Source organism: Micropterus salmoides, unplaced genomic scaffold (assembly GCF_014851395.1).
Source record: "Micropterus salmoides isolate LMB-PRFRI ecotype aquatic unplaced genomic scaffold, ASM1485139v1 Ms_hic_scaffold_5, whole genome shotgun sequence".
NCBI classification, from domain to species: domain Eukaryota; kingdom Metazoa; phylum Chordata; class Actinopteri; order Centrarchiformes; family Centrarchidae; genus Micropterus; species Micropterus salmoides.
This window is the reverse complement of record NW_024044237.1, coordinates 39353143-39370007: the sequence shown is the minus strand read 5'-3', so window position 1 is coordinate 39370007 and position 16865 is coordinate 39353143. Positions and strand designations below refer to the sequence as shown.

General features: G+C 41.1%; 1 protein-coding gene across 1 annotated transcript; it reads right to left on the bottom strand.

Moving 5' to 3' along the window:
• Positions 1 to 913: 913 nt before the first annotated feature.
• LOC119888384 (adenomatous polyposis coli protein 2-like) lies at positions 914 to 14928 on the bottom strand. Its single transcript, XM_038698946.1, has 7 exons — positions 14776 to 14928; positions 13114 to 13510; positions 12895 to 12993; positions 12673 to 12812; positions 9201 to 9395; positions 7051 to 7265; positions 914 to 6464 (listed from the first exon to the last, which is right to left on the bottom strand). The coding sequence occupies exons 1-7, from the start codon at positions 14926 to 14928 to the stop codon at positions 914 to 916; spliced, it is 6750 nt and encodes a 2249-aa protein (XP_038554874.1).
• Positions 14929 to 16865: the final 1937 nt, after the last annotated feature.

Sequence of the window (16865 nt, the reverse complement as noted above, 5' to 3'; positions counted from 1 at the left end):
AAATATATTCTTACATTCATTTAGCTGATGCTTTTATCCAAAGCGACCTTACAATTGCTGTATATATCAGAGGTCGCACGCCTCTGGAGCAACTAGGGGTTAAGTGTCTTGCTCAGGGACAAATTGGTGAATGTGTCACAGTGGGAATTGAACCTGGGTCTCTCTCACCAAAGGTATGAATCTTATCCACTGCCCCATCACCACCCCACAATCTAGATGTCTACAGCCAGAAAAAAGCGGAATAAAGGTGATTGGACTACTAATTTGAAGAAATGTTTTATCACAAATGTGCCCCCACACCCCACTGGGCTGTAAATATGAAAAAGCTAACAGAGTAACATGTTCAGTTTTGTGGATAGGCAAAGGCCCAAAGCGTAGATGTAAAAAAAGACTATACATGTTAGTGAATTTATGTCCTTTGAGAGTCTGTCAACAGTCCGCCATAGTCTGTACCTTTTTCAGGTAAAAGTCCAGCTGAGAGATCCTTCAAAAGTTTGCATAATATTGTTCTTTTATCGATTCTGTCCAGGAGACCGATGGTGATTTATGTGCTGAAATCAAATTCTGTCTTTTTCTTTGTCTTCACTACATTTCTACCAGGCAATGATTATTCTACAAATACAAAAAAAGTACAAAAAGATGCACTTCCATTTCATGTACGATTTTTCTGTGCATCTCTAAAAGTTATTGATGGTCTGTTTGTTAGACCTATCTCAATGCATACATCCAACCCTTTGTGAATGGTAGATGGAAGCTGTGGTCAATTGTTCAGGGAGGAAAAACTTAAATGCAGTGAATGGGGAAAGTAAAGGGTCAATACCCGAGGTATAGAGACCAGCACATCCCTAGTCTTTCCACCTGAGTGCTGAGTTTCATTCAGGAAAACAGTCGTCCATGTTGTCCACGAAATGTCCTATGACTCACTTTTCCCCTCTGACTTCTCATTGATTGTGGCTGCTTGGCTCTGTGTGTCTTGTAGGCAGCAGGCAATGGGGCTTGGGATGTAATTAAATGGAGTGACTCGGGCGGCCTTGCTGGGGGATCCTTGGCGGAAATGAACAGCTCCCCCCACGTGGCTGTCTGATGTTCCTGTGGCAACAGTGCTGTGGCTCCTAAGGGAGCCGTCGGAATCTCCATCCTGGAGGTTACTCCCAGAGGTGGCGCTAATCTTTCTGAGCAGCGCTAATCGTGCCACTTCCTCCGAGATCACTGGAACTGTTTCGACTGTTGGAGAGGTGCTCGAGTTGGTTTTGTTGTTTGAAAAATCTTCTGTCTGGACTGTTGCGTCACTTGTCTTGCGAGATGCAAGTAAAATGGTTGGCAGTTTTCCTGGAAGAGCTGGTGGCTTTGGCTTTTCCTCGTCAGGAGAAGGCACCAGAGGTAATGCATTGGCTGGCAGAGTACTTTTCAAGATCTGCGGTACATCTTCATCCCTGATCCTCCTCCAGGTGACTCTGTCATTTAGCCGAGATACAGATCTCTGCCCCTTCTTCTTTGTATCGTCCTCGCTCTTTGCTCTTCCACTCGAATCAGACGACGACGAGCGGAGAGAAGAACGGCTGGTCACTCGGCTCAGTATGTTTATGCTTGGTGATGAGGCGTGACGTTTAAAAGTATCTTTGTCTTGTTGCTGCCTGGCTCCAGAAGCTCTGCCAGGCCCATTTCGCTGAGCCACCCTGCAGGGGCTTTCGGAGCTAGTTCTTCTGCCTGGGCGTCTTGCAGATAGGTCCCTTTCACTGGAGGTTGCTCTAGATAGGGTTGTAGTCTGCTTCTGAAGTCCGCGGTCTGGCCTCTGGACTTGCTGTGTTTGTCCTGGACCTTTAACTTGCACCCTTCTCTGGCTTTGCACAGCTGCCTTAAGTTCCTGACAGCGTGATGAGCAAAGGAAGACAGCTGAAGCCCCAGGAACTGCTCTCTTGGGGGATCCATTCTGAGATCCAGGCATGTTGCGTGCCGAGCCATCACGTCTCAGCACAGTCTTTGATTCCTTAATGAAAGTCAGCTGTCTCAAGAATCCACTGCGATCAGACTCGCCACCACTTGAATGGACAGAAGTCATCCTGACCAGTTCAAATCGATTGGCTGGTGGCCCCCTTTTCCCATTGACCTGATTGGTTTGTCTGCCTGTTGTTTGGTTGGTCACCAGAGGTGACAGAGGTCTGGCTCTGACTGCATTTTGCATAAAAGGGATTCGCACAGGGGATTTCTGAGTTTTAGGTGGTGGGGATTTCTCATTTTGATTCACAACAGGAGAGCGTCCCTTTCTTTCAGGGGGACTACTAGCTGGCGGGCTGCTAGCTGGTAAGGGATTCTTTTTCTGGATGGATTTATTTGTCTGAATCGGGGATGTTATCTTCTTCTGCGACTGTTTGGATGGTGTAGAGCTTTGCGAGGATCCAGAGGATGAACTTTTTGGTATCCTTGGAGGTGGAGTAGAGCTCCTCTTTGGCAAAGACAGTTCAGTATCCTGGGGGTGGCCTAATCGGTGAAGGCTCTTTGATCTGTGCTGAGCAAGGTTTGGGTTCTTTGGAGCATCTGTCTTGGTTGGTACTTTTCTGGGCGGAGGTCTTTGTGATGGAGCTTCCTCTTTTTTTGGTGTATAGATCACTGTCCTGCCTCTGAAAACAACTGGTAAGTTTGGAACTGGCTTGCGCTGAGCGAAGTCTAGAGGTTTATTTGCCTTTTTGTCTTTTGCAAACTTCCTTTCTTTTGGCGTAAAGCTGGATGTTGACATGAATGAGAGGACCGATTCAGTCTCTTCAGAAGATGGCTCTTGAGACTTCGATGCTTGTAGCCCAGTGACAACACAATTAGCACCTTCTTGTATGGCTCTCCATTCAACACTATTGAGGTCTGAATCTTTATCCCATGCCGTATCATCACTATCCATTTCCTCATCCATGTTCCATCCATCAGAGGCCTTTTGTTTTTGAGTATTTTCTGCTTTCTTCTTCCTGGCAGCAAGCTTCCTTCTCTGCTTGGGCATGGCAGATGTTATGCATTTCTGAAGGAGGTCATCTTCTGAATCCATGCTGACAGAGCTCGGTGAGCTTGGCTCTTCATATTGGGTGTGAATGGTCATAGGCTTTGTTTGTTGCATCATATTCAGTGTTTTGTTGTGTCTGTTTTTGTGCCATACTTGCTGGGCCTTTGATTTAGGATCCTCAAACTCAGCATCACTCAGTGAACTAAGAGAGGAGCTGAGTGAGTAACATGCCAGGGAGTCGTCCTTTATTAGATTCTGTTTTATCCTGTGAAACCCTCTGGACTTTCCTTGGGAATTATCCATCCTGCCAATATTCGTCATGCTCCGGGAGAGAGTATTTCTACTCGCGTCCCTGATCTGTTTTCTACTTGTTCGTTTCATTGTTTCAGCTTTTTCATTTTCGTCATCGTAGAAGCTGTTACTGTCCTCTGAAGAATGTGTCATTTGTCGAAAGATTGCGTTTCCTTTTTGTGATCCCACATTGAGGTTCCCTTCTGTGTTCTGCTTTATGACAGGCAGTTCCAGTTTCCTGACTGGGCCTTGACCTTGCCTCTTCTTTTGTTGGTTAGGAGACTGATCACGATTTCTTTGGCTTGCCACTCTATCGGCTACCTCTTTGCTTTGCATCAGCACCCTCTGAGTGGGAACAACATGTTTGGTTGTTCGGTTAATTTGTATCTCAGGTGGGTAGTTTATTCTGTTTGGTTTGTGGAAGTGTGAGAATATCCTCAAGTCTTCGATCCTCTTTGCCTCATCGTCGAGCAATTCATGTTTGTTCATACCTTTAGCTGTGCAGTCTTTAGCGCCCCTCTCCTTCACTGGATACTGAAGTGTTTCATCACTTAGCGATGTTGTGCTGGAGAAGTTGACAGGCGTACCTTCTGCAGAATCTGTGAAGGATGAATCATCAAATTTGAAGTCCTTCTGTGGGATGACAATTCGCCTTCCAGTACACATTTGGGTTTTGCCATTTGGGAGCATCATGTAAACCGGAAGATGTATCTGTTTTCGGATCTGGGAATTGAGAATATGAGGAGGGATGGTGGTCATCAGGGAAGGTCTTACTTTTCTGAATTTGGAGGGCATTGCTGAGTTGATGCACTCCTTTAAGATTTCTATGTCGTCGTCTGAGTTGCCCTCACTATATCGCTCCCCATGGTCGAGTCCTTGCTCGTCATTGTCTGGGAAAGGTAGATTTTTGTCATTTTGCTGGAGTAGGGGGGTCAATTTCAGCTCCACATCTTTCTGTATGTAGTGTTCGTGAAGAGGCAAAGCACTTAAGCTTGAAGCACAAGAGAAGTTCTCAGTGGGCTTTTCCACAGTGAAGTAGATCATGGTGTCTAAGTCAGGAGGAAGGTTAAACCTCTCCTTAGAGTCTGCGATCTCCATGAACTTTCGCAGGCTGCTTTCCCACTGGCCTGCTCCTCCTGGGGCCTGTGTTTCTGGTCCATTTGACTCAACACAACATGGAGTTTTACTTCGACTAGGAGGCATGGTTTGCCCCGGGCTGTCTGGAAGATCACTAGGGCTTATTGTTCCATCAATCATCTCACTGCAAGGATCACTTTGGATTGAGCTGGCAATAGAGGGAGACTCAAAGCTGCCCAGTGAACTGACTGAGCTACAGCGACTCATTACCAGGGGTGTCTCGTGGATGTAGTTCTCAGATGAACTAGATGGAGACCTGTCTTCAAGTACGGCTGGTGAAGCTCCTCTAAGGAACACCTTTTCTCTTTTGGCAGGACAGGGGATGCCGGTGGGATCGGTGTCTTTGCTGGGGAAGGTTTTTGAGTCAGTCATGAGCAGTTGGCTGTCACTCAAATCCTCCAAGGTTTCATCCTCTTCAGCTCTCTTCACTACTTCTTCATCCTCCACTTCAATTATTTCTAATGACGAGTCACTCTCCAGCTCATTTTCGCTTTGTCCATCCAGCGCTCCGTCGCCAGAAGAGAGAGAGGAAAGTGAACTGCAGCGGGAGAAACAAATCGGGGTGTTCTCCACTGAGTATTTCTGGACAGTCTCCATCGTTCCAATAGTTGGGCTTCTGGTGGATGTCATTGGAGAAAATTTTGTAATACTCCCCCCAGTCATCACGGTAGGTACCCATGCTTGCCTCCTCATTGCTTGGGCAGCCTGGACATTGATGGCCGTCTTAGCTACACCAAATTTGGCCACACTCTGAATAAGTGGGACCTGTTGATAAGAAGGAGACAGTTTAATTGAAGTCATGCTGACATCAGAGGAGACTTTAGTGGATGCACTGACAGGTGTTTGTACAGGTTGATCCTGGTTCTTTTCAGCATCTGTGCTGCTGAGCTCTAGAGCTTTCATATCTTTGTTGTCCACATAATCTCTCTCAGGAATATCCTGCTGGTTAGTCTCATTCAGAACAGACGATCTTACATTAAGGTAATCTTCATGAGCCACCTTGAGATCAAGCTGATTGGGTCGTTGTTGCATCATAAGAGTTCTTGGAGCTGGTCGCATCTGGTCTTTGCTGCCGCAGTAGCCATCACTGGTGCTTCCACTGTTTAGGCTGTCTGTTGATACACTTGTATGAGCGTTTTTGAGGCGCAAAAGAGCGTGGGCTCTACTGAGGCGTTCTCTGTGAGCCAAGCTGCTTGTTTCAGAGAGACGGCAGGGGGAGCATGATTTTGCCCGGGCTTCATTGAGTTCATCCAGTCCGTAAGGCCAATCCGCCAGGTGGTCTTCAGAGCTCAGGCTAAAACTGTCCTCCGAGGATGTATGCATGGTGATGTCCTCCACTAACCTGTCGATCTTGGCAACCGTGTTGGTGATCTTTTTTGCAAGCTTCTCTGCAGCGGCAGATACCACATCGTCAGAAGGTGCACGTCTCTTCTCGACCATCTGGGGCGGGTCTATGTCTCTCTCAGGTTCACTGTCTCTCTTACGTGGCTGGTTTTGCTGGAAGTTAGAGTTGGTAAGGAACATGGACAGCATAGAGAAGCTCCCAGTGTCCAGGCTACTGGAGACATTGGGGGCCTCATCATCATCAAAACAACCAGAATCGGATGCGTAATCCTTCGCCAGACTCTCAATGTGCCGAAGCGGCTTGTTGAGGGTCAGGTGCTTGGGGCTCTGTCTCTCAAGGGTATCAAAAGTCTCTGCTAGATGTTTTGCGTCCAGCTCTGCCTCCAGAGCCTTTTGTTTCCTCATGTAGAGTGAGGGCATGCAGGATCCAGGGGATACAACCGCAGCATCCTTATATTTCAGGGGTCGATTGGTGAGGAGGTTCCTTAAAGCTGCAGCGCTGCCCATGGCTATCATCTTGTGCTTGGAGTGGATAAGGTTGCGTAGCATGCTAACTGCCCCGAGGTCCCAGAGCAACTCCTGGTCTTTCGGACTTCGGGCAGAAAGGTTCCACAGAGTCCCGCAGGCATTGCTCACTATGGTCAGGCTGTGGGAGCGCAGGTGCTGCAGCAGAGTGTGGAGGCAGTTGTGGTCCCTGAGGATTTGCCTGTGAGGAAAGAAAGAAAGAGACCTTAAATGTGTTTCTTCCCAATTGGTTTCCTTTGATGTCAATATGAGAGATTGATAAATAGAAGCCAATGGCTGTGTGGAAAAGGTAAGAAAACATCTACAAACTGTTGTGCCCAGTAAAGTGATTAGCAGTAACAGTTTGTGTAATAAATTTAGCTAAAAAAAAATATATAAAAACACTTTAACTCGAGTCTTTTAAAATTGAAAAGCCACCATATTTAAATTTGTATTAGTTTATTTTGGCTACTCAAATGTTAATGGAGATCACTTTAGCTTTAATGTTTGACTTTGAAAACAACAATTTCATGTCCAACTAAAAGACGACAAAGACATCTTAACTCAAGTTTGACTCACTAGCTGTTTCTTGAGTTTTCAACCACGTCTCAGGTCATCAAAGATTCCAACTGATCCACTAATGAAGACCATTAGATGCGTTTGGAAGCTCCATAAAAAGCTGAGTTTGGATTTTTTTGGTCAAATTATTTGAAATGTGAAGAATGAAAATTAACGCTAAAAACATTTAACTAATGTGAGTTTCAGTGTTTGATTCCCAGAAACATTACCTGTAGTCTTCTCGTGTGGCGACCAGACTCGACACGTTACGAAGGATCCCTCCGCCGCTCTCGATGATGGCGAGCGAGTTGGTCTGACATCGGTACGTCAGCGTGCTGACCAGGAAGCCCAGAGCGCTGTCCACCGAACAAATCGCTACCTTGTTGTCGATGCTGTGTGCCGACAGATTCCACAGAGCACTCAGAAGACTCTTCAAGGTAGACTCCTGGAAAACCAGCAAAACAAAAGGTTTGTTTCAACACAGAAAATATACTAAATACACTCATTGAATCTTGACAGCTTCAATCATAATGTTTTTGTTGTCAGGATGTTTGAAGTATGATTAAAAGGACCATCCCAGTGGTTTTGCATGTTTTAGCCAATTTACTACAGTTGGAGTAGACTTGACATCACAGCTAACCGTTTTCTAGTGTTCCAGCCATCTATTGTTTTCCCATTCGTTTTTACAGTATTACAATAAATCAGCAGACACTTGAAACTTAGACGTTGTGTAATCCATCACAGCGGACATAAGGTGTACACATTAGGTCAATCAGAGTGGCCTTTTCAAATTAAACTATGCTACATCAGAGGAACTGAGAAAGGACATGATGTGATGTTTAATCTAAAGAGCCAACTCAAAGAAAGTTTCAAGAATCTGCTAATTGATTTTCATTTATAGAAATGAATGGAAAGTAACGGCTGCAATGAACAGTAAGAAAAGTACATTCAGGTATATTAAAAAAATTTGCAAACACACTGGTTTGGTCTTTTAAAGGAAAAGTTAAACATGAGTTAGATGTTCAGATTGATACCTATGGGGGTAAATGCAGAGACTATGAATGAACCAATTTGTAAACACGATCTAAAAATAGCTTCAAAATCCACAAACAAACTCTCTGTGATCCACAAATCAGTCCTTGTACTTGAAAACCAGAATTTATGCAAAATGATCCGGTTGTATTCTATTTGTAGATTATTTCATATTTGTTCTCAGCATTTGGACACTACTGTTTCACAAATTAGAATTTGTACAAATGCACTCTTAACAAAACAAACTCAGTCCAACTTATATTTTCAAACCATTGTTTCAATACAACCGTCCAAATTCTGTGAAAAGCTCAGCATTCAAGTGTCAACTCTGTATACGGACCGCTTCCCATTAGTCTAAAAATCATTTTGACACTGGTTTACCACGGGGACTGTGACAACGATTAGAAACACAAACACAGATTTCACACTTGAATTCTGAGCATTGCACAGAATTTGGACCTGTAATTGTAATTTGAAACTATAAATACTAAAATGATCCTCAAGCGCAGACAAATCCCTTAGCCTTCATTCAAATTCTGGTTTTCAAGTACTGATTTCTCTTTGTGGATCGTGGAGAGTTTGTAGATTTCAAATCTATTTGTAAATAATGTTCTCTTTACGAATTGCAATACATCGATTTACCCCCATAGTTACCACTCATGTCTTTACTGTAAATATGAAACTAATGCCAGCAGCTTGATATGAAGCCTGAAAACGAGGAATCCGTTAGCCTGGCTCTGTCCAAAGGTAAAAAAAAAAATCCACCCACCAGCAGCTTTAAAGCTCGTAATCTCAGGTGCTGGTAGGTGGATTTTTTTACCTTTGGACAGAGCCAGGCTAACTGATTCGTTGTTTCCAGTCCTGAAGCTAACTGGCTGCTCTCTGTAGTCTTACATTTAACATATGAGAACGGTATCAATATAAACATCTCTGCAACAGCCTGCGGAGGAAATCAGGTCGGCTCAGTCAGTGAACTCTTTAAAGTCCGTTCTTAAAACAAACTTTTATAAGAGAGCATGTCCTGATTAGATATTTTTCTTTTAACTGTATTTTAAGTGCTTCATAAATTTCCTTCTCTTTAAATATTATTTAGTTAATATCTTAGTATTTAATTGTGATTTGTTTTCATCATTATTGTCTGATGTTTGTTTTACACTTTAAAAATAAACATTTAAATAATAACATGGTTTCTGAAAAGTGTTCTATAAATAAAGGTGATTATTATTTTTATAAACCTAACTCTCACCAGAATATTAAGGGACGTGTAAATAACAGTAGGGCACTTACAGTTACATTTACATCCTCTCTCTATCGTTCTATCAGCGTGGGTTGGTTTGTTTTGTGTTACCTTGGTGGCCTGCAGGGCGCAGGTCATCAGCGCAGACACACAGCCGATGTCTCTGAGGACTTTCTTGCTGCTGATGTCGGCCCTCCAGGACAGGTTCCTCAGGATGCTGGAGACCACCTGATGGAGCTCCTCGCTGTCGGAGGCCAGCTGAGCCACCAGAGCCTGGAGGCAGCTCTTCTTCGAGCACAGAGTGGCCTAAAGGAGGTCAAAACAGACGGGCCCGGGTTACTTTGGTGAATCAGTAAAGACGTGTTTACCAGATCTGAAGTCTGTCTGTCAGAGCTGGTGTCCAAAGCACACTTCCTATATAGACTCTACAATAAACGCACCACTTCATTATGAAGGCAGAAGCTACGTGCTAATGCTAACACCAAGGTTAATGACGTTCTGACACTCGCATTATAGCTAACACTATGCTAATGCTAACACTTAGCATGCGACATTGACTGTTTCACAACAGTAGGCTGATTTCTAATAAAAAAAACCTTTAAGGCGAAACACCACAGTGCAAAGTGATGATGACTCTTTTCAGATTGTATTATTATTACCAGACTGATATAAAATGTACAAAACCATTATTAAAAAGATATAAACATTATTATTTGTCTCTTTAATACTGAGTCAGTTATATACTTCATTCATCTTAGTTAGAATTTTAAACTTAAAACTTTTTTAAACTGTCCTTATTTAATTGAAAGTTTGTTTTCTAGAGCAGTGGTTCTCAAAGTGTGGTTCAGGGACCCTAGGGGTCCTTGAGGAGGTTCCTGGGTGTCCCCAGCAAAATCTGGAACAATTTATTTTTGTTATAATTCCATCAATAAGTAACCCAATGACAGAATGTATGACTACTTGGGTCACAGGTTTCATAAACTTTCTGTAATAAAAAAATAAAAAATCAGAATGGGGGTCTGTGGTCTGATTTAAAAAAAAAAAAAAGAAAGAAAAAAAATAGTTTGAGAACCACTGTTCTAGAGCACAGTGTTGGTTCATACATCGGATATCTAAGAGAGATGTGTTCAGTTTTATACTGAGTGAGTTGTTTTTGTGTTAGCTAATCTTAAACAGCCGTTTTCTCTAAATGACTTGTTTCCTCGCCCTCTAAGGGAGTCAGATCATCATACACACTGTTTCTTACAGCCAGACATTTACAGAGGTTTAAATATCTTCTCATTTTTTGTGGCATTTGATCTGTAAATATGTGGAAAAAAGCTGTTCGTCACATCTACGAGTGGTATTTAAAAAAATTAAATCGATGAAGCTTCCTGTAAATATCTGGAGATGGTTGCTTTATTATCACAAGAAAACATCTGACTTTGTGTGATATGCTAAAAAGCTAATTTAATTAAGAAATACCTCATTGTATATTAAAAAATAAACATTTTCATTCAAAGAAAGCTTCTATTTCTGTTTTATTCCAGCTTGTAAAGTTTTCATTGGTGTCTCAGTTAGCAATTACTCAAGGTGCATAAAGTGCTTCTTCATTTAGATGTATAATTATTTTAGGTGCATAATTATTTTAGGTGCATAAAGTACTTGTTTTAGGTGTATAATTATTTTAGGTGCATAAAGTACTTGTTTTAGGTGCATAAAGTACTTGTTTTAGGTGCATAATTATTTTAGGTGCATAAAGTACTTGTTTTAGGTGCATAAAGTACTTGTTTTAGGTGCATAATTATTTTAGGTGCATAAAGTACTTGTTTTAGGTGTATAATTATTTTAGGTGCATAAAGTACTTGTTTTAGGTGCATAAAGTACTTGTTTTAGGTGTATAATTATTTTAGGTGCATAAAGTACTTGTTTTAGGTGTATAATTATTTTAGGTGCATAAAGTACTTGTTTTAGGTGCATAAAGTACTTGTTTTAGGTGCATAATTATTTTAGGTGCATAATTATTTTAGGTGCATAAAGTACTTGTTTTAGGTGCATAATTATTTTAGGTGCATAAAGTACTTGTTTTAGGTGCATAAAGTACTTGTTTTAGGTGCATAATTATTTTAGGTGCATAAAGTACTTGTTTTAGGTGCATAAAGTACTTGTTTTAGGTGCATAAAGTACTTGTTTTAGGTGCATAATTGTTTTAGGTGCATAATTATTTTAGGTGCATAAAGTACTTGTTTTAGGTGCATAAAGTACTTGTTTTAGGTGCATAATTATTTTAGGTGCATAAAGTACTTGTTTTAGGTGCATAAAGTACTTGTTTTAGGTGCATAATTATTTTAGGTGCATAAAGTACTTGTTTTAGGTGTATAATTATTTTAGGTGCATAAAGTACTTGTTTTAGGTGCATAAAGTACTTGTTTTAGGTGCATAAAGTACTTGTTTTAGGTGTATAATTATTTTAGGTGCATAAAGTACTTGTTTTAGGTGCATAATTATTTTAGGTGCATAAAGTACTTGTTTTAGGTGCATAATTATTTTAGGTGCATAAAGTACTTGTTTTAGCTGCATAATTATTTTAGGTGCATAAAGTACTTGTTTTAGGTGCATAAAGTACTTGTTTTAGGTGCATAATTATTTTAGGTGCATAAAGTACTTGTTTTAGGTGTATAATTATTTTAGGTGCATAAAGTACTTGTTTTAGGTGCATAAAGTACTTGTTTTAGGTGCATAATTATTTTAGGTGCATAAAGTACTTGTTTTAGGTGTATAATTATTTTAGGTGCATAAAGTACTTGTTTTAGGTGTATAATTATTTTAGGTGTATAATTATTTTAGGTGCATAAAGTACTTGTTTTAGGTGCATAATTATTTTAGGTGCATAAAGTACTTGTTTTAGGTGCATAATTATTTTAGGTGCATAAAGTACTTGTTTTAGGTGTATAATTATTTTAGGTGTATAATTATTTTAGGTGCATAAAGTACTTGTTTTAGGTGCATAAAGTACTTGTTTTAGGTGTATAATTATTTTAGGTGTATAATAATAATAAATAATAATAATCCTTATTTGTAGAGCACTTTTCAAAAACAAGTTACAAAGTGCTTTAACAAGTGTAAAGAATAATACAAAAAAAAGATAAGAGCATGAAAATTTAATATAAAATTAGTAAAATACAATAAAATAAAAGGGATAAAAAAGTCAAATAAGATCGGGAAAAGCTCTCCTATAAAAGTATGTTTTAAGAAGGGACTTAAAAGAGTTCACTGACTCAGCCGACCTGATTTCCTCGGGCAGGCTGTTCCAGAGCCTCAGGGCCCTGACAGCAAACGCTCTGTCCCCTTTAGTTTTCAGTCAGTATAAAGTACTTCTATTCTTGTAGAAGATCAGTGGAGATGCTTTTGGTTTACTTCTCTCATCCTAATGAAATGAAATTATGTTTTCAGACTTTCTTTTGCTGCTGGGATCCTTTGAGCTCACTAAAGGTTATTTTATCTCCTGTGGGCGGGGCTACAGGTAGTGATACACCTTTGTATCAGAGCCCTGCTGTCCCTGATCCACGTCTGACTGTTCATAGCGTCGTGCGTCTCTGTTCACCTTGTTGACGACGTCTCCGAAGGTGAGGTTAGTCACTGCCATCCCTGCGTAGCGGCGCAGCGCCATGTTGATGGGGTCGTTCTGCATGCCGTACATGTCCTGGTCCAGGTGGATCAGATCCGCCACCACCTGCAGACCACCTGGAGGAAAACATGAAACTCTTACAGATAAATGTGTCTCTGATGTTGGGAAAACCAGAAGAGTTTGAAGTGTTTCACAAACCTAATTCATTCATGGCGCGTCGGTACTCCTCTTCGAAGGAAAGCTTCATGATGGCGCACATGGCCTGACAGATCTGAGGGTCAACTGGCTCAGGGATGTCTGCAGAGGACAAAACCAGAAGGTCAGGTTTCTTTGCACGGCTCAGGAGTGGTTTAGGCTCTAGGTGTAGAAGGAACCTGAGGGACTGGTTCCTTCAGGTTTAGAGGGCGCTTGACTCACCGGTGGTTTTGGTTCCTCCGGGTGAAGGTGTCCCTGCGTGGCTCTCGATCCAGTCCCAGCCGCTGTCACAGTAGGTCCGGATCTGCTCCAGCATGTGCAGCACCCTCATCTCCCGGCGGGCCTGGCCCTCGTCCTGCTGGGAGTAGATGATGTTGTGGAGGGCGGCGCTGGCTCTGGATTTGGCATCTCGGCTGCAGCCTGTCGTCGTACCGCCCGTCTCCCCGGGGGCGCCGCCAACCGGGGCCTCGTGCAGGATCTGGACCAGCAGGGGGACGCAGCCGGACTTTCTCATGGCGATGCAGCTGTCCTGAGAGCTGGACAGAGCCAGCAGCGTCCGAGACATCTCCTCCTTATCTCTGTTAGCGAGCATGGAGAGCAGCCAGAACACCATCTCCACCTGAAGGGAGGGGAGGTCAACATCTGTTCAACTCAGAGAACATTATTTGAAACCAGTCTGATGCCGGATTCCTACTGACATCTTTTTTTTAACGAGTTAGACCCTTTTTGTTGAACCAGAAACAGTCTCTATATCGCTCGTCAAAGCCACCAGACTCCATTGACAAAAAGAGGAATTTTACCCGTTTGGTGTACCGCTGCCTCGACATATCAGTTTGTGTTATTGTGTCACTTTGGTGTTTTTAAGTCTCACAATAACACAAACAATCTACCCGACCGAGGCAGCGGTACATCAGCAATCCCGGGTTCTGTGAGCTAAAGTTACTGCTTTTATCAACACAGTCTGGTGGCTTTGACAAGAGCGCTAGAGAGACTGTTTCTGGTTAAACAAAAAGGATCTTACTCTTTTTAAAATAATAATAATAATAATAATAATCTTTATTTGTAAAAAATATTTATTCGTATAAACATTTGAAAAAGTCTAATTGTTTTGTCTTTATGATAGTTTGAGTATCAGCATGTTGTTTAGGATAATGTAAAGTAATTTTAACTGAAATCATCTACATTTTTCCAGGAAACTAACATTTAAATACATTTCATGCAATAAAAAGTTGAACAAATATTTAATTGAAAAATGCATTAACAAGTGAACAGATTGATCACACACCTTTGAACCTCAATTTCTTGAGTGGCCCGTTTTGGCTCGCTAGTACCTAAAATGAATATTTTCATTTGAAAGAGCCTGGCAAAACATCTTTCATAAACATATAACTTTGTTGGTGAGGTTACTTATAATAGCTTTATCACCCGATGAGAGAAATCTACGTGATGAAATCTCAGACCAATCAAAACTATTTTACATGTCAACTATTGTTGTAGCAACAATTCAAGATCAGTAATTGTGCCATAAAGCTCCAACCTTATTTGGCCCATTTTTGCTGACTTATATTCTGCTGGGTCGCTTCTGAATTTCACCAAGGGATCAAGAAAGTGTTATTTTTATTTGTTTGATAATGTTTTATATTATTAATCTGAATCTGCAAAGTTACTAAAGTTATCAAATCGTTGTAGTGCAGTAAAAAGTACGATACGTCCGTCTGAAATGTGGCAGAGTGGAAAATAGAAATACTCAAGTAAAGTACAAGTACCTCAAAATGGTACTTTGGTACAGTACTTGAGTAAATGGATTGATCTGCTTTTCTCTGTAAAGCTGCAGAATGTCTGTATTAACCCCTCGTTCACCCCGGGTGGTGCAGGATGTGTCACCTTGCTGCCTCCGTCTGCAGGAGCGTCCGTTCCTGCTGCAGCAGCTGACGACGTGTTGTTCTCCGGCTCTCCAGCAGGGGGCTTCTCTGCTCCAGATAGCTGCACAGAGAGAGAGAGAGAGGAAGAAGATGAGGGGGAGAGATTTAAACACATCACCGAGCAGAGTCTCTGACGCCTGGCAGTGATGATCCGACTGCATCAGAAGCTCAGAGACTCACCGTGTAGCAGGTGTAACATCACTGCAGACAGATCAATTAACCGATTTCAGACATTCACGTGTACTACACTATTTTATACAGATTTATCTAGAAACGAGGACAAAAAAGAAAAACATGTAGGTAAAAAAGCAGAAAAACAACAGAAACATGAATGTTGCATCAGTGAGGATTTAAATCTGCAGAATCTGTTAAATCACATCTCAAAGAGGTTTTATTAATGTTAGCACAGTTTTATTTCCAAAACTTTATTATTATTGTTATCATCATCATTGTCTGTATCTTATACCTATCCTGTTTTATTCTTGTAATATTTTAATTGTCTGATTTTTATTTGTCTTGTTGAAATGTTGCTGTATAAAATAAAGTACGTCATGTGAAATTAAAAATATACAAATCAAGGAAACTCTGGTAAAAAAAAGGTTATTATTCTGTGCCTGTATAATTATAATTTAACCTAAAATCTGAAATAAGGTCAATTCATACAAATCCTGCGATATAAACTGCAGTTGGTGTAGAAGTTGTTTTCTGTATTGGAGAATATTAGAGAGGTCCCAAACTCTGGGCCGACTGCCAGAGAAGAGGACGGAAACAACGCTGACCTATTTATGTTTTCGCTGAGTGTTTTCAGGCTGAAGAATTTTTGTATTTTATAAACACACAGATAATAACTTTTCATTTCATCTATTTAATCCTCCAGTTGGATGAAAGACTGTAAACGGGTGTTTTTAAAGATTTATTAACTGTTTAACTGTTCTATTATTTTTAGGGGTTACAGTAGCACAAAAGATTTTGAGTAACAGTGAAGACACAAGTATTGAATCTAACCCATAAATATGCATTTTTATTTGCAAAATATTCCAGCTTTTTACGTTTAGGAGTTTACATTTGAAGTGATAAATGTTGATTCTTGTTGCCAACATTTGACAATATTTCTTCATTTTAATAATCTTCTGATCCTAAAGTCAGAAAATATTAGAGAGAAATAAAGGTTATAGGTTTAGTTAAAGGTTTTAGGCAGACGTGGAAAAATGCTGTAAAATAAGAATGTTTTCAAAAACAGACATGTTAAAATATTATATTAATAAATTAACAAATTTTAAAATGAGTGAACAGAAGAAAAATCTGAATCAAATCAATATTTGAGTGGCCACCCTTTGCATTCAAAACAAGATCAATTCTTCTAGGTACACTTGCACAAAGTCAGGGATTCTGCATCAGGTGTGTGATTAAACAATTACAACAAACAGGAGCTAATGGATATAAATTAGAAAATAAAAAACGAAGTGGGAACCTCCGGATCTCACAGCTGAAGCCAGCGCTGAAGAGCCTTAAACCTGCGTCCTCTCCAGCAGCCAGCAGGGGGCGACTCCAGCGGCTGCAGAGAGAAACTGTTTCTACTTGTCAGCTGATTTATTCCCTCAGTAAACACTTTCCTGATGAGTTTCTGGTCTCAGTCGCTAGTTTCAAGTCTTCTTCAACACAGCATGATGTTCATTTAGTAAATTATGGTCCCATTTAGAGGAACAGAGACCAGGAAGCAGGGGAGGCTTTAGGGCGGGGCTACAAGCTGATTGACAAGTCGCTACCATGGCAATTTGTCAATAAGAATAGAGGCGACTTGTACCCGCTGCTCTGTGTATGTTTAACCAGCGCTGTTGAAAAAGCTCATCAGGAGTAGGCCGCTCATTTTTCAGGAAGTACGTTTTGTTTTAAATGTTTATCCCAGCTAATATCACAGCTAACGTGAACTAAAGATGCACCTTGCTAACCAAGCTAGCTAGCTCCACCCTCTCGTCCAAATATGGTCACATCTGGTTCTAAAAAGAGGCCTCAAAACTGTAGTCTGCAAACCAATGGGGGACGTCACGGCGG